Source organism: Choloepus didactylus, chromosome 2 (assembly GCF_015220235.1).
Source record: "Choloepus didactylus isolate mChoDid1 chromosome 2, mChoDid1.pri, whole genome shotgun sequence".
Lineage (NCBI taxonomy): Eukaryota > Metazoa > Chordata > Mammalia > Pilosa > Megalonychidae > Choloepus > Choloepus didactylus.
In genome coordinates this window covers 168,999,927-169,022,439 of record NC_051308.1, presented here as the reverse complement: position 1 = coordinate 169,022,439, position 22,513 = coordinate 168,999,927, and the positions used below count along the sequence as shown (strand labels likewise).

General features: G+C 40.8%; 1 protein-coding gene across 3 annotated transcripts in view; it reads right to left on the bottom strand.

The window, feature by feature from the left end:
- Window positions 1-19,457, bottom strand: part of SLC44A5 (solute carrier family 44 member 5) — a 386,861-nt gene extending 367,404 nt beyond the window's left edge. For all 3 annotated transcript variants that reach the window (XM_037826900.1, XM_037826902.1, XM_037826901.1), the window contains exon 1: window positions 19,091-19,457. In XM_037826900.1, the coding sequence (XP_037682828.1) occupies window positions 19,091-19,124 (34 nt within the window). In that variant the 5' untranslated portion in view covers window positions 19,125-19,457. The remainder of the gene's footprint in view (window positions 1-19,090) is intronic.
- Between the last annotated feature and the right edge of the window lie 3,056 nt (window positions 19,458-22,513).

The window sequence follows — 22,513 nt, the reverse complement described above, 5'->3', positions numbered from 1 at the left end:
GAAATGGAGTATTAAACTCACAATGTTAAATAATAACAGTCTGAAATATAAGGTTGGTTTTTCAAGGGATAATATTTTGCCCCAGATCTCAATGAAATGTATATAGTTGAACACAAACATATAAATTAGTGTTGACCATTCTTAAATAATAACTGGCATTACAGACTTACAGTTTTTAATGGAACCAACTTCAATAAATTATTTTTTGTTAACTAAGAGTAACCCAAAATGAGAAAATAATTATAACAAAAGAAAAAAGGAAGGAAAAAAGGAAAGAAGGAAAGGAGGAAGGAAGGAAAGAAGGGAGGGTGGGAGGGAGGGAGGAAAGAAAGAAAGAGAAAGAAAGGAAGGAAGGAAGGAAGGAAGGAAGGAAGGAAGGAAGGAAGGAAAGAAAAGAAAGGAAGGAGGGGGGAAGGGGATGGAGAGGGTGGGGGAGGGGAGGGGGGATGGTAGGGAGGGTGGGCGGAGGGTGGGGAGGGGAGGGGAGGATGGAAGGGAGGAAGGGAAAAAAATCTTTTCAGGTGTTTCAGAAGTATTTCTAGAGTGATGAGGTCCAAAAGGTTCCAAACATGGAAAAGTTGTTCATTAGGAACTAACTCAATCTGTCCCTAGAAAACAGTGATGTATCCTCTGGAAAAGACATTGCCAAAGGGCATCCTCTAATACTTTTTCACCAGTCCCACATCCCATTGTCTATATTTTAAATCAGAATTTTCCTGACCAAAGCATTCCAGACTTCAGTGTTTCAAAAATACTCAAAGGCCCTGACCCTGAAGTTACTTATTTCCTGTGGATTTTAGAACCAATCTTTTTGCTACAATAAACTTTTGATGAGTTGAAGTTTCCTATTTGAAATCTTGGGAAATAAGGATAATATTCAATTCCTGACTGTCCAGAAATATTCACTTTGTGATTATTCAGACATGGTCTAGAAACGCTTCCTGCTACAGCAAGAAGCAAGACCCACTCTGAGCTATATTTGGGTTTGGCTCAGTGATCAGCACCAGTAATGTATACTATTCACATGCATAATTTTACAAGAACTGCATCTTAAAATCCAATCATCAACAAATAATGATTAAACACTTACTAAGTGTTAGATACCATGAGAAAGACATCATAATCTCTACTTTCAATAAGTTTACAGCTTAATTTTATATTCATGTGAAAATTTACCATCAGTAAAGGAAGTATAGAAAAGAAAAAGTCAATGATGCTTGATATGTAAATTTTAGCAGTTTCCTTTAACCTTCCAGTTAAAGGAAGATAATTAACATCACTTCTGTACCTTTTTTCTTAGAACTCAAGCTATTATTATATATCTTACCCATAGGGTAACTTTCTGAGAATCTGTAACATTTTTCTAGATAATGCTATTAAGATTTAGAGCTAACATTAACACCAAATCTTATAACATCCAGTCAGTACAAGTCCCTGGATATATTTAATAACAAATCCACTTTCTCTTTTATCAGCCCACACTTAATTTTTAGACTCAGGAGCTACTTTATTCTAAACAGGTATTTCAACACAGGTGGAAAAAAACAAATTTTTAAAGATGTTCATTAGAGCGGTATATTTGCAGAGAAAATGTAGAAAATTCAGTTAAGTCTGCCAGTCATATTAAAGCAATGCAATAGAACATTATCAAATCATTAAAATTAAAATTATAAAGATTGTATAAAATATAGGGAAACATATATGTTGGATTCATTCCATAAATATTTATTTTAGCATCTATAATAGGCCCAGAATTGTACTCAACATTTAGGATAAAAGGATGCATATCACACAATCAGGACCCTCAGGGAGTTCATAGCCTCTTAGTCGATGTAAAGAATAGCCTCTAGGGAGGCAACAGAAGAAGTGGATAGCAAATAGGCACATGGCACTGAAGTGGCAGCCCCTACTGTTGCAGTCACATAAAACTCAAGTCCCACTCCAGGCACATGACAATATAGATGCTGAGCCACATTTGATACAGAAAAAATTAATCCAAGATGCAGAAAGAAAGATTGGAAGCAGCCCTAGGAAAGAGTTGATGTTTTCAGCAGACTAGCTTGGGAACAGGGTATCATTCTCTCAGGCACCAAAGCACAAACTGACTGGCCTGAAACTACCTGATAGTGTCACCAGAACAACGGGTGGCAGAGGTGGATAAAAGTGACACTTTGACCCTGGGATGTTCAGCCACTGATTGATTTCCTGTCAGTCTTTTGTTCCTTTTGTTTCAGGCAGAGGTAGGGCAACGGCCCACAAGAGGATTGAGAAAGGAGATGAACATGTAAACTCAACATCTGAAATTAATATAAGTGCCCTAATAGAGGAATGTGCAAGATGTTATGGGAACAACAAGGAGGAAGTGCTTAACTGTGCCTGTAGGGACAGGAGGGCAAGAGGAGAAGATGGGAAATTTTACAGAAAAAGTGACATTTCAGCTGAGTCTCAAAGTCTAAACAGGAATCTTCAGCATTACAAAAACAAAAACAAAAAACAAAACAAAACAGCATAATACAGGCAAAGAAGCATGAAAGTGTGTGTGGCATCCAGTTTTTAGGGTTATGGGATCATTAAGCTTAGGGTGGGTGTGGGGAAGTAGCGAGACACAAAGCTGAAAAGGCCATTATGGGTCAAATCCTAAAGAACCTTTTACATCTTGCTAAGGAATTTTGATTTTGTCCTGTGTAGATAATGGAGAGCCATTATTGGATTTAGGAATGTGAAATGACCGGATTTGCCCTTTAGGAGTACCATATTTGCAGTACTATGAAAAATAAATGAAGGAAATCTAGCCCAGCAGCAAGAAGACCAGTTAGTGCATCGGTGGTTCTAATCCATAGTAGGAATGGTGTGTATTGAACTAAAATCTGTGGCAGTGGAGGTAGAGAAAAGTAGATATTTAGGAACAATAGTGGTGACTGACTTAAGGTTGAGAAGAGGCCTGGAAAAGAGGATATGAGGGGGAAAGGTGGAGTTAAGGACAATTCCAGATTCTTGGCCTTTGCAACAGGATGGATAAAGACGCAATTAAGTAAAATCACAACTATGGAAAATTATACAGGAACAAGGACTGGATGGTAACCTGCAAAATGGAAAAAAAAAATGGGATTAAGATCTAAGATCATCTGCTTCCCAATTTTTTTTTTTCAGTGTCATATTGTTTGTACAAAATTGTTTAGGGCTAGATCTAGGTTTAAATACTTGCTCTCCAAATTATTAGATTATAACTTTCAACAGATTATTTTATCTCTACGAATTTAATCTCACCTAGTATTTATTTACAATTCATTTCGTTTCTAAGAAGTTTTAAAGTAGTTTATAAAAATACATAAAATGCAACAAAATAAGTTTATAAAAAAACAATGGGGGAAGAATAAAGACAATGAAAAACTAAATGAAGTAACAGCGCATGACTTATGATTCCATAGTTTTGAGCAAGAAGTGGGCTGAAATTTGGCTCTGAGCTTCCTAGCTCTCTACCCATAGTGGGAAAAACAGAGTTCCATGACCCACATTGTCCATCCTTGGCTAGTGACATTTCAGAGAAACTTCTCCAACACGTCCTCATAATGCAGGTACTGAGTAAAATGGTGATCAGCACAAGAAATGACATCCTTGAACTTAATACAATGTCAAGTTTCCACAGGGGTGTTTCTTATAATTTACATTTCTCAATGCCAGTCAGTGTTACAACACCTAAGCACAAATCAACAAAAGCACTTTTATGGGGGCCAAAATAACACAAGCTGGGTGAAGAGTTATCCCAGGGGCTGGCTTAGTCCAAGAAAAAGTGTTAACATTATCTAAAGGAATGAAAGAAAACCTTCACAAACAGCCCATCACCCATAAAGTAATTCAAGGATACCATCTCCCTCCCTGCCCCCATAATGTGGTCTTCCAGATAATTCCAGAGCTACTGTTCTAACTATGACAGCACCCTAGATTCTCCACCTCAATACACACAAAAACCTAATTTTCAGAAATACAAGATGAAGCATAAAACCTCACTATATATTAGGGTCCACTGAAAGAAAGGAAACAAATAAAGGGAAAAAAATTCTAAATTTTCAAGAACTATTCCAGTTCTTTAATTTAATATAAGTGATTAACTCAAAGGTATTACCGGTTAGACTTCCTCAAAGACTATCTTTAGTAAATCGTTATTTCTAAACAGTATACTTTCCTACCTTTTACTGCTGCCATAAAACAGAGAGTGTGATAATTATTCAATGCAGAGTTTCCAAAAAGTTTTACAAAGTAGCACATTTTAATGCAAGAATTTCTTAGAAGTTAAGAATCGGGGACGGAGTGGATTCCAAAATTATTCTTTAAAACTTTAAGTCTATCCTATCTCATATAGCTAAAATATTCTTGGACACATTTATTTAGGATCAAAGATTTTTTAAAAAAACAACATAATGGTCCTTCCTAAGTCACTGATACTCTTTCACTGAAGTAAAGGTGCTAAATCAGCAGAATCAATGTCATTGCCTTGGGAAAAGAATGTGTTGACATTCTTGTGGAGCCACTCAAAAGAAGGGTGAAGAAGAGGCTGAAAACAGCAAACAATAGGAAAAAAAGAGCTTAATTCAAAGTGAAAAGTACTGCTAATTATGGAATTTGTGAAGTAAGAATGTCCAGTCAGTAGCTTTCACCACTTTTTAAATTTTGTGACTTTTGACATTTTAAAACCTATATCCACAAAACATACATAATTATAAATTAATCTTAATATAGCTTTTGCATTTTTGTAAGGCAAACCTAGAGTGATAATAAATGTTTTAATAAAATGTCAATAAAATATTAGTTTTTAAGTCTTATTTTTTAATCTTGGGATTTTAATACTGAAACACATTTCCATGAATTTCAAATTTTACATAAAGGACCTGCCCTTCCAGTTTTTAAAAGGCATTAAGTTATACGTTAAGTTGCTTCTTTTAACACTTGACTGTGATTTTTTTACCCTACAGGAAATGTTTCATTCAACAGGTATTCAGAACTAGTCCTGATTCCCCCTGATAGGTGTCTTCTGTATCAGATAAAGCATCCCTTGAAGGTGAGGTTATCAAGAGTGCACCTCTTTAACGTCCAAAGGGCCAAAAGAAGCCACAGAAAGATGGCTGGGAGACAATCCAGCCTTTCACATTACACAGCTGTAGAGCCAGAGTTTAACAAATCATCCTATTCTTGATCCTTTCTTTCACAAAATTCTCAGACAGATACAGAATAGAAATCAGCAATATGCAATTGTGGGTCCTCAAATGAACTAGTGATTTTTTTTCCCTACTGGAAAACTACCCAAGCTTTTAAAGTTTATAAAACTTTAATTTATAATGGGAAGACCAGCACAAGGAGAGGAAGAGAAGCAGACAAAGAGAAAACAAGGGTGTGTCAGTTTGGATGCATTATGTCCCCCCAAAACACCATGTTTTTGATGCAATCTTGTGGAGGCAGACATATTAGTGTCAATTAGGTTGGGATCCTTTGATTGAGTGTTTCCATGGAGATGTGACTCAATCGACCATGGGTGAGACCTTTGATTGGATAATTTCCATAGAGGTCTTACCCCACCCAATCAGGGTGGGTCTTAATTGAATCACTGGAGTCCTATAAAAGTGTTCATGGACAGAAGGAGGTGCTGTAGCCAAGAGAGACATTTTGAAGACACCCAATGAAAGTAGACTTTTGCTACTCCAGAGTTTGCCTAGGAGAAATTAAAGAATACCCCCAGACACCTAGAGAGAAATGTCCTGGGAGAAAACCATTTTGAAACACAACTTGGCAGCAAAGGAAGAAGATGCCAGCCACATGCTTTCCAAGCTAACAGAGGTTTTCCAGATGCCATTGCCATCCTTCAGTGAAGATACCCTATTGTTGATGCCTTACCTAGGATATTTTATGTCCTTAAGACTATAACTTTGTAACCAAATAAACTCCCTTTATAAAAGCCAATCCGGACACGGGCAAGATGGCGGCATAGAGAGGAGTGGAAGCTAAGTAGTCCCCCTGGAACAACTACAAAAAACCAGAAACAACCAGTAAATAATCTAGAATAACTGCGGGGGGACAAACAAGACCATCCACTCATCATACACCAACGTGAACTGGGAGGAATGCCCGAGAACACAGCATAAAATCTGTAAGTAAAACCTGCGGAACCAGGTCGGGAGACCCCCTCCCCCATAGCCCGAGCTGCAGAGCCTTGTGGTGCCAGAGAGAAGCTCTCTCCCAGCAAGCGAATATAGCTCAGCTGAGCTCCAACTGGGGTTTTAAGTAGCGAGTGTGAACTGCTCACTACAGGTACGCATCCCCAAAAAACAGACAGAGGCTTTGGGTGACGACTGACCTGGGAGAGCCGGAGGGTCACCTTGGACTGGGTCTGAAGGGGACTATCTGTTTCTTTTTCGGCTCTGTGGAGAAAGCCCCAGTCATTTTCAGTTTCCAGGGCTGTGACTCTGGGAAGGGTGGAGACACCACAAGCAGAGAGAGAGACCACTGAAATGCTAATGACCTCCACCTTGGGGGTCTGTCTTCTCTAGGAGGAAAGGGGTGGGGCCCTTTCCATTCAGAACCAGACCCCAGAGCCTGGGGGAACACAGCCATACCTCCTCACACCAGTCAAGAATTATAGGCTAACAGGCATCACCTGCTGGGCAGAAAAGCACAGTGACCCGAGGCATCAAAGGGTGGAGCAATTTTCTAAGACACACCCACAGGGAAACCAGATACTGAATATTTCTTTCCTCTGGGACCTGAGCCTGTTCTGGTCTGGGAAAACCTGATTTGGATAACCAAGGAAACCATGTCTACACAACAGAAAATTACAACCTACACTAAGAAAAACAAAGTTATGGCCCAGTCAAAGGAACAAACGTACACTTCAACTGAGATACAGGAATTTAAACAACTAATGCTAAATCAATTCAAAAAGTTTACAGAAGATATTGCAAAAGAGATAGAGGCTGTAAAGGAAGCACTGGACATGTATACGGCAGAAATAAAAAGTTCAAAAAACCTACTAGTAGAATCTGTGGAAATGAAAGGCACAACACAAGAGATGAAAGACACAATGGAAACATACAACAGCAGATCTCAAGAGACAGAAGAAAACACTCAGGAACTGGAAAACAAAACACCTGAAAGCCTACACGCAAAGGAGCAGATGGAGAAAAGAATGAAAAAATATGAGCAACGTCTCTGGGAACTCAAGGATGAAACAAAGTACAATAATGTACGTATCACTGGTGTCCCAGAAGAAGAGAAGGGAAAGGGGGCAGAAGCAATAATAGAGGAAATAATTAATGAAAATTTCCCATCTCTTATGAAAGACATAAAATTGCAGATCCAAGAAGCGCAGCGTACTCCAAACAGAAGAGATATGAATAGGCCTACGCCAAGACACTTAATAATCAGATTATCAAATGTCAAAGACAAAGAGAGAATCCTGAAAGCAGCAAGAGAAAAGCGATCCATTACATACAAAGGAAGCTTAAAAAGACTATGTGCGGATCTCTCAGCAGAAACCATGGAGGCAAGAAGGAAGTGGTGTGATATATTTAAGATAATGAAAGAGAAAAACCGCCAACCAAGAATCCTGTATCCAGCAAAGCTGTCCTTCAAATATGAGGGAGAGTTCAAAATATTTTCTGACAAACAGACAATGAGAGACTTTGTGAACAAGACACCTGCCCTACAGGAAATACTCAAGGGAGCACTACAGGGTGATAGAAGACAGGAGTGCGTGGTTTGGAACACAACTTTGGGAGATGGTAGCACAACAATGTAAGTACACTGAACAAAGGTAACTATGAATACAGTTGAGAGAGGAAGGTGGGGAGTATGTGAGACACCACAAGAAAGGAGGAAAGATAACGACTGGGACTGCGTAACTTGGTGACATCTAGAGTATTCAACAATTGTGACAAAATGTACAAATATGTTCTTTTACGAGGGAGAATAAGCAAATGTCAACCTTGCAAGGTGTTAAAAATGGGGAGGCATTGGGGGAGGGATGCAATCAGCATAAACTAGAGACTGTAACTAATAGAATCATTGTATTATGCTTCCTTTAATGTAACAAAGGTGATATACCAAGGTAAATGCAGGTAAGAGGGGGGGATAGGGGAGGCATGTCAGACACTTGACATTGGTGGTATTGTCTGATTCTTTATTCTACTTTGATTTAAGGTTATTTTTCCTTTTGCTGCTTCCTAGCTGTCATTTTTTTGTCCTCTTTCTTTTGCCACTCTACCTTCTCTGACTCTTCCTCCTGCCTTGTGGAAGAAATGTAGATGCTCTTATATAGATACTGGTGAAGGTGGTGAACACATAAATGTATGACCATGCAGAGAACCATCGATTATTTACTTGGGATGGAATGTATGGTGAGTGAACAAAACCATAATTAAAAAAAAATGGGTAGATGACAAAACCTCGAGGGCAATATACTGAGTGAAATAAGCCAGACACATTAGGACAATTATTGCAGGGTCTCACTGATAGGAACTAATTATAATATGTAAACTCATAGACATGAAATATAAGGTACCAAGATATAGGATGAGGTTTAAGAATGGGGAGTGGTTGCTTAGTATGAGCAGAATGTTCAATTAGGATGAACTTAAATGTTTGGAAATGAACAGGGGTGTTGGTAGCAAGATGTGAGAATAACTAACAGTGCCGAATGGTGTGTGAATGAGGTGGAAAGGGGAAGCTCAGAGTCATATATGTCACCAGAAGAAAAGTTGGAGGTCAAAAGATGGGAATGTATAAAACTGAATCCTATGGCGGGCAATGTCCATGATCAACTGTACAAATACTAGAAATCGCTTCCATGAACCAGAACAAATGTATGACAATACAATTAGAAGTTAATAATAGAGGGGCATATAGGGAAGAACTATATATGTATTACAAACTATATACTACAGTTAGCAGTTTTTCAACATTTTTTCATAAACAGTAACAAATGTGCTATATCAATACTAGGAGTCAACAATTGAGGGGGGTTGGTTAGGGATAGAGGAGGATTAGAGTTTCCTTTTCTTTTTTTCTTTTTTCATCTTTCACTTTATTTCTTGTCTGGAATAATGAAAAGTTTCTAAAAGTTGAACAAAAATTAAGTGTGCTGGATGCACAGCTGTATGAGGGTACTCAGGGGCAAGTGATTGTACACTTTGGATCTTTGGATAATTGTATGGTATCTGAACAATCTCAATAAAAATGGAAAAAAAAATAAAAGCATTAAAAAAAATAAAAAATAAATAAATAAAAAAAAGCCAATCCATTTGTGGTGTTTTGCAAAACAGCAGCATTGGGAAACCGGAACAACAGGTAAAGAAAACAAATATTTGTCATTTTAATTTTGAAACCAAATTATTTGTTTGAAGCTGTACCTCATCTAAAGAAAAATAACAGGATGGGTAAAGCAAATTCTTCTGGATTCTTTTTTCAGAAGTCGCTTTCCAGCTTCTCTATGGAAGAATGGAGGAAGGCTAGGGCTAACCCAGAGTTTCTCAACCTCAACACTGCTGACCATTTGGGCGAGATTATTCTTTGTTGTGAGGGGCTGTCCTGGGCATTGCAGGATGGTTAGCAGCATCGCTCACCTCTACCCACTAGATGCCAGTAGCAACACCTCATTCATGACAACCAAAAATGTCTCCAGACACTGTAAAATTGCCCCCAGTTGAGACAGCTGGCCCCTATGTAATATATTTAAAATTTTTTTCCTTAATTCCTTCTCTGTTACCCAACTAAGAGAATGGACTGTGTTCTAGTTTGCTAATGCTGCCAGAATGAAAAACACCAGAAATGGATAGGCTTCCACAAAAGAGGGCTCAGCTGGCTACACAGTTACAGTCTCAAGGCCACAAAATGTCCAAGGTAAGTCACCAACAATCGGGCACCTTCACTGGAGAATGGCCAACAGCGTCCGGAAAACCTCTGTCAGCTGGGAAGGCACACGGCCGGCGCCCGCTCCAAAGTTCTGGCCTCAAAATGGCTCTCTCCCAGGATGCTCCTCTCCAGGCTATACTTCCTCAAAAATGTCACTGTCAGTTGCTCCTGGGGTGCCCATCCACTCTCAGCCTCTCCGGAGCAAGAGTCTGCCCCCAACAACTGTCTCCAAACTGTCTCTCATCTGCAGCTCCTCTCTCCGCTCCTGGGTACCCCTCAAAATGTCCCTCTTGGCTGCAGCTCCTCTTCAAAATGTCACTCTCAGATGCACTGGGTTCCTTCTGTTTGTCAGCTCATTTATATGGCTCCAGTGATTTAATTTAGACCCATCCTGAAGGGGTGGGGTAACACCTCCATGGAAATTATCCAATCAGAGTCATCACCCACAGTTGGGTGGGGCGCATGTCCATGGAAACACTCCAAGAATTACAATCTAATCAACACTGATACGTCTGCCCACACAAGATTACATCAAAGTTAATGGTGTTTGGGGAGACATAATACATTCAAACCAGCACAGACTGCTACAGCGAGTTACATAATGACTAGCAAACTTTTTTATTCCCCTTGGCAATTCCTCTTATTGTGGCAAAATCTAATATTAACATATTTATGAAAATTTTGTTCAGAAGTCCATTTTTGTACCTTTTTAAATACTGTATTTAATTAGTTTAACGATAATATATTTAAAGAAATAAAATACAGAAGTGAAACATAACTATAATTAAGTGCTTTAAGATCAGTCTACACTAATTCATCCTTACCTCCTCGGGAAACTGTCATAAAAAAGCAGCCAAAACTTAAAATAGTTAGGGAAAGGCTAAAAAAAAACCCCACAAAAAGCAAATAGAAGACAACGGACAAACCCTATTATTTCTCCCTTCTTAACAACAATAAAAAACAATCCTTTGCTTAACTCTACCCCCTCCACTCCCAGCCACAGCTCCCTTTGTAGCAAATTCCTTCAAATGAGTTGACTGTGCTCACTGTTTTTAATTCCTCTTCTACCATTCTTTTCTAACCTATTCCATTCAGACCATCACTGTCCCCACTGTACCAAAATTCTCCTTGTCAAGGTCATCAGTGACCTTAACATGAATAAATTCGGTGGTCATTTCTCAGCTTTCATCTTACTTGACCTATCAGCAGCATTAGGCACAGCTGCTCATTCTTCCCCTCCTTATACACTTTTTCCCTTGGCTCAAGGATACCACATTCTCTTTAATTCCCTCTACTTACAAGTTGCTCCTTTCCAACCTCCTTTAATGTTTCCTCCTCTTCTCCCCTATCTCTTAGTAATGGAGAAACCCAGAGCTCATAGCTCTTCTCTCAGTTTGCACTCACCCCCTAGGTATCTCAATCTGTCTATGGTTTTAAGTACCACTTAGGTGCTGATAACTACTAAATTCATATCTTCAGCCCAGGCCTCTCTCCCAAACTCCAGACTCATATTTCCAACATTCTACTTGTCATCTCTACTTTGATATCAAATAAATATTTTAAACCCAAATATGTCATACTGAACTTCTGACATTTCCTCCCATATGTGCTCCATCCACAATCCTCCAATATTAGTCGGTGATATCTCCATCCTGTTAGTCAGGTCAAGATCAGTGGAGTCATTCATGACTCCTATCTCTTATCACACTCCGCATCATGCTGGCTCAAGAAATCATGTTAGCTCCACCTTCAAAATATATTTCGAATCTTTTCATTTCTCATGCCCTCCACTGCTACCACCCTGATAGAGGCCACTATCATCTCTCAAATGAATTACTGCAAATGACTCCTTACTGGTTTCCCAGCTTCTATCTTAGTCCCTAAGGATATTCTCATCACAGTAGCTACAATGATTCTTTTAAAACTTGTCAGATGATATTACTCCTCTGTCAAAACCTGCAATAGTGCCCAGTTAACCCAGGGTAAAAGTCAAAGTCCTTCAAAGTGTCCAAAAGACCCAGCATGACCTGGCCCTCCCTCATCTTTCTGACCTCCTTCCAATTTCTATCTTCACTGGCCTCCTTTCTGTTCATCAAACATGCCAGGAAGACTCTACCTTAAGGTCTTTGCACTGGCTTTTCTCTCTTTCTGGAAGGTTCTTCCTCTTCCATAGATAACTACCTTAACTCCTTCAATATTATCTTTTCAATGAGGTCTACTGTAACCACATTGTTAATACTTACAGCTAGACTTTCCCCATCATCCCATCTGCCAAGACTCCAGAACCCCCTCACCATGCTCGACTTTTTCTTCTCACATTAGTTTTTGATTTTTAATATTGACAATTTATTTATGTTCCCTGTTCACTGTCTTCCCTATCTAGAATGGAAACTTCATGAAGGCTCCATTTTGTTCTCTGATGTATATTAAGCACAGAATCATGGCTAGCACAGAGTAAATTTTCAATCAGTATTTGCTGAAGGAATGAATGAGTGAAATGAAATCAACTAATATCCCACCCAGAAGCAGAAGGTATGGTAGACTTTTTCTTTATCTTTTTGCTCACTCTTCAGGTTATACATGAAAGCAATAGCTGGACTGGGAGGAGGATTGGACTCCTTGCTAGGGAGGAGTTAAAATATAATTGAAGAGGTTTTATTTGAAAATGTTAGCTATTAAGGAACTTTCTGTCTTCACTTGGGGGCTGTGAAGTCTTGGGCTGTTGAGATTTTAGGGCTTTTGTGTTTTATCTCTTTGATTTTTAGTTTGGTGGTACTTCTGTTTGGAAGGTATCTTCTAACCTAAGTGAACCAGAGGAGCTAAGATGGGAGCCAAAAAGGAAAAGAGGAGGAAATAAGCTGCTAAAAAAAAAAAAACAAAAAAACTGAAGGGAAACAGGAAAAGGAAACTTCAGGTTTTCTTTCAGATTTTCAGCTCAAATCACTAAACCAGGAAAGAGGGCTAGGAATTAAGGCTAATGTTGATAGTAGTAAGAAATATTGTGAATTAGAGTGTTCCTTTTATTCTCAGGTACCGGCAAGTGGCAAATGAGGTATAGACAGAAACCCTATAGTAACTGCATAAATAAGTAGATTTATCCCATTATAATGGCATTTAAAAACACATTTTTTTTTACATATATTTACTTCCTCCTGCTACAATATTTCTAATTTTATCTTGTTTCTCAGTAACCAGTCTCCTAGTATTTACACGTCAGTACAAAAATAATGTATTCATTATCCAATGCTGCATAACAAATTACCCCCCAAAATTTAATGGCTTAAGACAATAAGAAGCACTTATTATCTCTTAAAGTTTCTGTGATTCTCGAATCTAGCAGCAGCTTGAATGGGCAGTTCTGGATCAGGGTTTCTCGTGAAGCTCAGTCAGCTGTTGCCTGGGGCTACAGACATCTGAAGGCTTAACTGGACTGGAGGATCCACTTCCAGCGTAGATCAGGTCATTCACATGGCTAGCAAGATGGTGCCGGCTGTTAGTCACAGGCATCAGTTCTTCCCCACATGGATTTCTCTATATGGACACTTGAGTGTTTTCACAATGTATCTCCTGGCTTCCCCAACAGTGGGAAATATAAGAAAGCAAAGGGTAAAGGAGAGCAGGGCAGAAGCTGCATTGCCTTCTCTGAATGAGCTAGCCTTCTGCTGCCCTCTATTGGCCACAGAGGTCAGCCGTGATTCAGTATGGGAGGGGAGTACACAAAGGTATGAATACTAGGAGGTAAGGAACATTGAAGGCTGTCTTGGAGGCTGGCTACCAACACAGTCAAATGGCTTACCATATGAATTGCAAAATAATCTACCTCAGAGTTTGATCCAGATGTATCTTTCTCTACCTACATTACTTCAAAAGGTGAGAACATTTGTTCATCTGTCTTGCCTCCTCATCTCTGGAGAGCCCGATCACCTTTATACAGTATCACCTCAGCATCTGCGAGCAGTTAGCCTACTTTGGGTCAGTAATATATTTCTAATTTTGAAAGTCATCACAAACAAGAAAGTTATGACACATCTGGGAAAAGCATAAGAAGATATATCATCCTCTTGATTTGGTAGGGAAAAAAGTTGATAATCTATATTTCTAATTTAGACTTGATAGACCTTGATGAAAGAAAACAGATATCAAAATATTGGATGTAGACAAAGGAAAAAGTCACTGGGCTTGTGTGTGCCTCTATCCACAGTACATAATTTACTCTTAGACCTCAAGAGAGCACATAATGTTTTTGTGTTTCAATTTCTTCATATGTAAAATGCAAATGTCAACATGTATAAATAATAGCCTGAATATAAATTGGGAACTGAGTTCTATTTTATACATATATAATTTCTTACCTTATATAGAATATATATTTCCAAACAATGAACTTGACTAAATTCCTTATGGACATAGATTATTCACATTTGGCATTATCACTCACCTTTTACTGTATCATTCCTCCAATAACTCTATAGACACTGAGCCTTCTTTCCAACTCTAGCATGCTATGATTCTCTACTGTGAAAAAAGCTGATGTCATAATCACATTGTGTTACAGTATCACTAGGGGACAGATCCCATTCTTAGTTACATAATCTCTGAGCTACTACCAACCTTGCTAGCCTTAAAAGAGACACCTGGAGCACCAACTCATTGTGTACAGAGAAAGAGGAATGAACAAAACCCTGAAGCTACAGGAATTCTTAGTATAATTTTCATTATTAATCCTTGGCGAAGATGCAGGCAGTTTGGGTAAGGGAGTACACAGTGGAGAGTTTTAAAATAACCAAAATTATTCATGTCTACCATAAATATCATGACACCTTCTAATCACAAATGCTTGAGGGGAAGAAAGTCATCTAACAGACCCCATTTTCCCCTTGCTAATATTTCCACACTAAGATCTGAGACCCAAAAGTATAATTTCCTTGCTAACTGCTATAAAGCAGCTACCTCTAAAAACAGCAGTTTCTATCATTTATTCTTTCATGTTATTCTCATCTGTGAAGTCTGTAATCCATATGAACAACCTAATAATGATTAAGTAAAACCAAAGAGATCTTTTAAAAGCCCATTTGCTTTTATTGTTAGAAATTCTTCACAAGCAATAGATCAGTCAAAAACATAAAGGTACCAGGATTCCACTTCTCTTGGCAAAATCATGAATTGGCTGATGTTGTGTTAGAGGCTTTCCCATGTCCCCTTCCCCATCACCACACTTCTTTCATGATCCCCTTTCTGTTACCTAGGAGCTCCTCATGCTGCCTTCTACATTCCATCTACTGCAGGTCTTGTTCCAGACCTTTCACAATCTGCAGCTCTACCATTACAAAATGTTTTTCTGAGACTTTATTTGCTTTGGGGGGCTTGATAGGTAATTAACCTGATAATCTTTCCTAAAATTTTGAATTAGCCTTCATTCTTTCTAGAATTATTTGCTTTTTAAGCAGAGACTCCTGAAGAAGCTATCAACTTCTCAGCTCAAAATATTTTAGGCATTTTGGTGAACAGGGAAAAGGGATGTTTGAGTACAACTAAACCTTGAAGAAAAGTACAGTCCATTGAATCACTCCACTTGGTAAAGGGAACTGATGTAGGAAAGCTACTCTACCTGAAATCATCCTCACAGATAAGAAGTGTAACACCAAACATTTAACGAATAGCCAATGGCCTCCCATTGTACTTACAAGAAAATCTACACTCCTTTTTATGACCAACAAGATCTGGCCTCTCCCTACATGTCTCTACCTCACACGTTGCACTCCAGACAACCCAGCCTGGCCTCTGCCTTTGACCAAGCTGAGCTGCAATCTCATCCTGCCTTAGGCCTGCAATGCTATGTTCCAGTTCTTGGCATGCAGATTATTCTTCATATGGTTCCCATCTCAAATGCCACCTCTTCAAACAATCTAAAATAACATAACAATCATTTTCTAGCACATGATCCTATTTTATTTTATCCATGGTATTAATCACTATGTGAAATTTCTTGTTCATTTGTTTGCCTGCCCCTTCCAGGCTCCTACCGAATGTACTCTTCATTGTCTATCATGTTCATCATTGTATCTCTAGTGTTTTGCATATAACCTGGTACATATTTGGTGCTCAATATGTGCTGAATGAATGAGTGAGTGAGTGAAAAGATGAATCCAAGCATAACATCACCTTTAAGCTTAAAGTAATTGAGTAAGAAATCCTTGTACTAATATTGGAAAAGTAGGAGGGTATTAGTATCACTATAACCAATGCAATTAACCTGTGTTTAAAGATTTTTGTTGCTCATGGATGACAGCATGTTTTCATTAAAGCTACTATAAGTATTTAATTGATAGATTCCATTTGTCTTATTGAAAAGTTGTCCTTTGATGAAGTGTCACAAATGAATGCTAGGAGCCCTTGGGAAATACTGCCAACTCATCTTATTCTTCCATCAATGTTAAAAAACTGCATTTCCCTTTTCCCAGTTTCTATCTATTCTAGATATGTAGTCTCTATTGCTAGGACTTCGGAAGCCAATAAGAAACTTGCCTGTCACAAGCTCCAACGAATGATCTCTTCCGGCATGCAGTGTAGCTAAGCAGAGAGGCAGCTCACATAAGGAGGACAACCAACACAGCATGGAATATTGCTAAACCTAGAGCTTTTTATCCAACAAAGTTCACCTCAGCAGCCTGCCAAAAATAAAATTTATAAAAGTCTAGCAATTTTGTTTTCTACCAGGTAGTTCCAGTCTAGTTGGTTGTAGCTTAGAATCAGATAGCTGAGAGCAGTTCAGCAAGCCTGCAGTCAGATCCTTTGAAGAGCCTTTCTTTTAAAAAGCAACACTGAGGCAAGTCAATGGATTATAACTCCCTGGTTTTCCTTCTGTCATTTATAAAATATAACATCTAAATCCTGCTTTGTTAAAGTGAGACTATCTTTCCTTAAAGATAGCTTATCTTAGTATCTTTCCTTTTCAGGAATATTTTTAATGGGCTTAAAGAAAAAAGATCTCAAAATAAGTAGAGAGAGAAATTAGTAGTTCTTTTGTAAAGAACTACAATCAAATATCTTGTGTCCTAGGAAAGCTTGATTATTAACCCTTCCAGAGGAACTGTTAACAATGACAAAACTCCACTACTATTTTTCAGTTATTTCACTATCAAATTAAACTTATTTAAGAAAATATGCACAATCTCATCTTGGGACACAAAAGAACAATTTCTTGGGTTGGAGGGGCTAGAGGGTTGGCATCTATTTTATCACCAGATCTCTTATACTAGCTCACTTATTAATTTGATCTCCTTTGTATCTTTTTCTGCTAATATCAAGATATTAATATCAAGGGTAAAATTGTCGCCAGCTAGCCTAGACAATAAAACTGTAAAATTTTCTCCATTCTTCATGGACCATTTACAATCTGCAATGTTTGGAGTGGGTAAGAAATGTATTCCTGCCAATGGATAGCCACATCAGCAGTGCTGAAAACCAACCCCTCTGTGTTGCTCATTGTGCCATATGGTTCCATTTAAAAAGGAGCAAAACAAAAGTGCAGTCAATGCACCTTGTCAGTCTGGGATTAGATTAATTCTTTGATATTATACTAAGAAGAAGAAACTGCTTATAGATGAATATATTCGCATTCTTTCTTTACCCTCCTACCTCTACAGATGTTCTAATCCATTAGGGAAGAAAATCAGAGGTGTAGGGCCTTTTATTTTAAAGGGACTATAATATTTTTAAGGCAACTCATTTATAAAAGATTGTTATACATGTTATAATTCCAAATAAAATATCTTGGGTGTTTTGTAGTAACATCTTTTAAAGGATTAAATATCATTGTTTTAAACCCTTTCCAATAAGTGATTTGAGACCTCCGGAGCAATTAAAAAGCAGGGCTGAAGCACCAAGATAAAGTTGTGTCCCCCTAGTGACCTCTAGAGTAAAGCTAAGCTCTCACAAGCAAGACTTGGGGAAAAAGCAAGAAGTATGTCAGAGCCAAGCGCTCTGCTGTAGACCAAGCCAATATATCCAGTAACACGCCCCACCTCCCCCCAGTCTCAGAGTCAAGGTTCTATTTTATATAACCCCACCATGCAATTAGTCTCCGCCTCCTGTAGCATCAGCTCCATTGGGTTGAAAATCAACTCAAACACCTCCCCTTCCTCCTCTCCAACACCCCCAGGTCCAGTTCGCCCGCGCCCAGCCTTCCTCATCCGGCATGGTGTCGAGCCAGCTTCCACCTCTCCGCAGTGCTGCAGACAACCTCTTCGGCACTGCGAAAGCACCGGAGCACAAGGGAGCAGACCAGTGGGCGCCGCGAACGCTGGAGCCTGGTGCACCTGCACCTCGAGCTCTGCGAGTCCCGGGGACATCCCATGGCAAGATGCCGTCTAGAAGACTCCCTCCTGGGTCCTGTCCTGGTCCGCGGCAGGATGCTTAAAGTCAACCCAGCAACAAGCTCTTCCTTCTTTCTTCCCTACCATCGCTTCTCCCCGCCACCCCACTCTGAACTTTTCAACTTTATAAGCATTGGTTCGAAAGGAGCAACAGGGTGACGGCTCAACTGGAGTCACTGCCCGCCTCGACAACTCGGGAAGAGGGGAACAGCCTGCAGGGACCCGGAGGGTAGCCAGACCCCTTGGCCATCAGGGAATAGAAGAGCCAGACAGTTCCAATATACTCCGGAGGATGGAGATTAGGGACATGGATGCAGAACTTGTCACCCCAGAAATAAAGGGGTGAGGCGGAAGGAGGGGGGCAGAAGAGATCATGAAATCTCTCTCTCCCCCTTGCTCTCTCGCTCTCTCTTTCCACACACACAGCTCAGTTCTGAGGATGAGATGCTCGATTTCCTAGCGTGCGCAGTAGCCAAGTGTCGCTTCTCTCCCCATTGCCCTGAAGGGAAAGAGGTCCAACAGCTATCCAAGCTCTAGGAGTAGGGAAAGGGATAGAGTGGAAGACAAGAATCCTCAGGTTTCCCTAGGTTACATAAAAGGGACAAACTCATGTCAGAGTGTCCCCGGAGGAAAAGGGAGGCGCAGCACTGCTGAGGTTCTACCCCCCTCCTCCCGCCCCCATCCCTCCCGGAGAAGAGAAACTCTGTCTCGGCAGGCAGCCTTCCACTTGGCCAAGCCTAGATGTAAACAAGACGGCCGGAGGATAGGACCGCGGGCTGGAGGTGGGATGGGGTGAGGTGAAAAGGAGCGGGACTCACCCTTGATGCCGGCGGACTCTCTCTTTCTGGCCATCTTCTGTCCCCTCCCCTTCCCCAGAGCTCCCACGCGCTTCCTCCGGCTGCAACCTAGCTCCGGGAGTCGACGCCGTGGCTTCCAGGCGAGCTCTCGTCGTCGCTCTCAGCTCAGCGAGCTCTTTGTTGCCGTGATGGCATCTGTGAGGCGGCGGCAGCGGCCCGGCTGCGCGCTCGGCTCGGCTCCGGCGAGCGCCTCCGCCCCTCCGCTTTCTGCCACGCGGAGCTGCTAGTCTCCGGCTAGCTGGCGCTGATGTGGCCGCTGTGGCTGCGGCGGCTGCTGGTGGTGCTGCTGTGCTGCTCCTGCTGCTGGAGGGGGCAGCGCTGGGTCCCAGGAGCGCCCGCCCAGCGCTGACCTCCCCCTTTCCCACACCCTCCCTCCCCCACTCCCGCACCCCCTGTGTCCCGTCTGTGCCGCCAGCTCCAATCCAAACAGTGACGGCGCCGTCATACAGCAATCGCTGCTAGGAAGGTGGCGGCGACCAGGAGCTGAGGAGGGGAGCAGGGAGACCTCGGTCTTCCGGGCCAGGGAGGAGAATCCTGCAGCCCGCATTCTGCCAGCGTACCTCGGGGCCTTAGATGCCCCCCCCCCCCGCCTCCAGAGACGGAACGTGATAAGGGAGGTGGGGTAGACCCGCGAAAGGCACGCGTCTCCATAGGCCAACAGAACTCTGGCCACCTGCGAGAGGACCAGGTACCACACCAGCCTTGGCTACCCAGCCCCTCCGCTGTCTTCTTCCGCATCCTCCTCCCAGGCTGCAAGCGCGAATGCCAAGCAGGCGAGGAGCCCCAAGGCGCGCGAATGCCTCCGCCCCACCCTCACCGAGAAGGGAAGAGGGGAGAGGGGAACTGGAGGCTGATGGTGGGGAGAGAAATTAAATTCCGGAGGCAGCCCATCGACAGACACCTGGAAAAATGACCTAGTTATCGCCGGAAAGCACTTAATAATGATGGCTCCGGGCAGGTCCCTGGGGTTGTGGGAAAAGAGGAAAAAAAAGTTCTCTCAGGTGTTGGAGGAACTAGGAGGGGGAGGGATGTTTACTTGGTCTCCAGTAGAAACTGTTCCCTGGCCCTCATTCTTTCTCGCTCTGATTGAGGATTTGCCTTTGGAGAATTTTCATTTTCCTGAAGTAGGAGTTCTCTTCTTGCGTGCTGATAAGAGATGAGAAGGAATCCAGCCCGTGCCCCAGAACTACAAGGGCAGGTAAAAATGTATGACCTGTCTGGGAAAATAAAGGTAACAGCCGAGATATCAAGCAATTGCCAAGAGGTAGGGCCGGGGAGGGAGTTTTCAGCGCGCGCCATTGTGGGGGGAGGACGCAAAATCGTTTTTCCTTTGCTGGAGCTGAGGTTTCTCCAAAACCCACTTCTTAAATCGCAGCGATCTTCTGAACAACTTTCCCCCAACTGTGCCAAGCCCAGTTCCCAAACCAAAGTGTCTAAACCTGCAGCAATTGAATTCAGCAATGGTCCAGCCAGAAGTTGCCCCAGCACCAATGTGGTGTAGCAGAAACCATGAGTTCCGGTCCTGCAACTTCATAGCTCTGAGAAATCAGACAAGTCACTTAATTCCTCTGTTCTTCGGTTTTCTGGTTTGTAAAATATCATCTCAAAGATTCCTTTCAGGTCTAATAAATATTCTGAGATATTTAGTCACAAAATAATCATGTTATTTTTGTACCCTTTATATAATATATTTTGAAGTAAGTAATCTGAAGAATGTGTGAAATATCTGATTCCTCTCACAATAGAGGTGCATCAGAAATAAAACACAAATAGAAAATAGGCCCATTCTCCAGCTAAGACCAGAAATGAGGCTCATTCAGGATTTTCTTCTTCCAAAAGGCGCCTCTGGTTTCATTCAAAACTACTGTCACCTTTTCAAACTTTTAAGGTGTGTAAATATTGGGTTTTGTAAATATTCTTAGCCTATTTTATGTGTTAGCATTTCATCACTAGGTGATAATTATTGCCTATATTAGAATAATGTTTTACAGTTTATTCATTACTTTCACATACTTTTATTTCATTTGATCCTGACCACAAACCTGTGAATTTGGAGGGCAAGTCCTGTTTTCCACATTTTAGAGATGAGAAAATAGGGCTCATGGAAGTGTAATAACTTGTCCACAGCTTCACGGACTTCAGTGCAGCCTTTTAACTCACTCCCAGGTTCTTCCCATGACACCAGCATCCTATGAAACACAGTATTTCTGTTCAGAGCAGAATCAATCTCTCAATCTCCCCCCCCCCCCCCGGCCCCCTTCTCTCTCTTCCTACTCGTTTCTTCCAGAATCAGTATTATTCTCCACAGTTGGCACTCAAATTTTTAGTTGACTAATTATATTTTTCGTACATAGATACGATCAATGTCTTTATATTTGCAACACTTCAAAGTGTTTTTACATACATAATCTCAATTGAATGTCACAACAACCATAGGAGCTCATCAAAAGAGGTTTATTCAGTCGCACTGAACAAATGAGAAAATTTGAGACTCAGGGACATTAAGGTCACAACTGCCCAGGCCCTGGGCTTCCAGGTCGGTATTTCCTGCATAGCCCACACTGACTGCATAATTTTATTCAAGGGTTGCACAAAGAATGCCTATAGGTGCCAGGAAGGCAATATAAATGGCACAAACAGTATAAACATATAAGTCATACCGGAGTGTGGGGTAGGCACCATGAGGAAACGAGAGGACTTGTATCTATCACTGCACAGCTGCAGTTTGCCTTGTGGGAATGGAGACCCCAGGTTGTAAGGATTCTGATTTTTCAGGAGGAGTCAGAAATCTAGATTTTCAGGTAAAATATCTTTTGTGATGTTGGTTCACACTTGGGGGAAAAAAATAGTACATATCTAAAGTAACACACCTACCAGTCATATGTATCCTATGGGCTATGTATGTTTCTGTTGCTATACCCACATAAGTCAAGTTTTAGACTATATGATCCCAGAGAGCTAGGTCTGAATCCAATCCTTAGCTATAGTTCTGATTCTGAGGACATCTAAAGAGAGTGTCAGGGCTGTATCCAATTAATGATAATTTATAAAGACAGATTTGCAGTGATTTGTGCCTAAATTTCTCGTTATTCTTGGAGCCATCAGTGAGAAAGACCACAGGAAATCAAATAGTTTTAAGACCCATGTGATTCCACTGGGCACAAAGACACTTACACATTTTATTTAATGATGATGATGTTGAAAGATTAACAATGACAATGAGAAGGAAATAAAATGGGCCTGATCTCTATTTTCTTTATATGAAGTCTCTGAATGAGCCTTTCAAAAAACAGCCTTAGGAATAAAATGGGAACTTTTAGTTAGACATAGGGTAATTATCGTTCTTAAGACTCTTCTAGCCCTGAAAAGACTACCTAAAGAGCA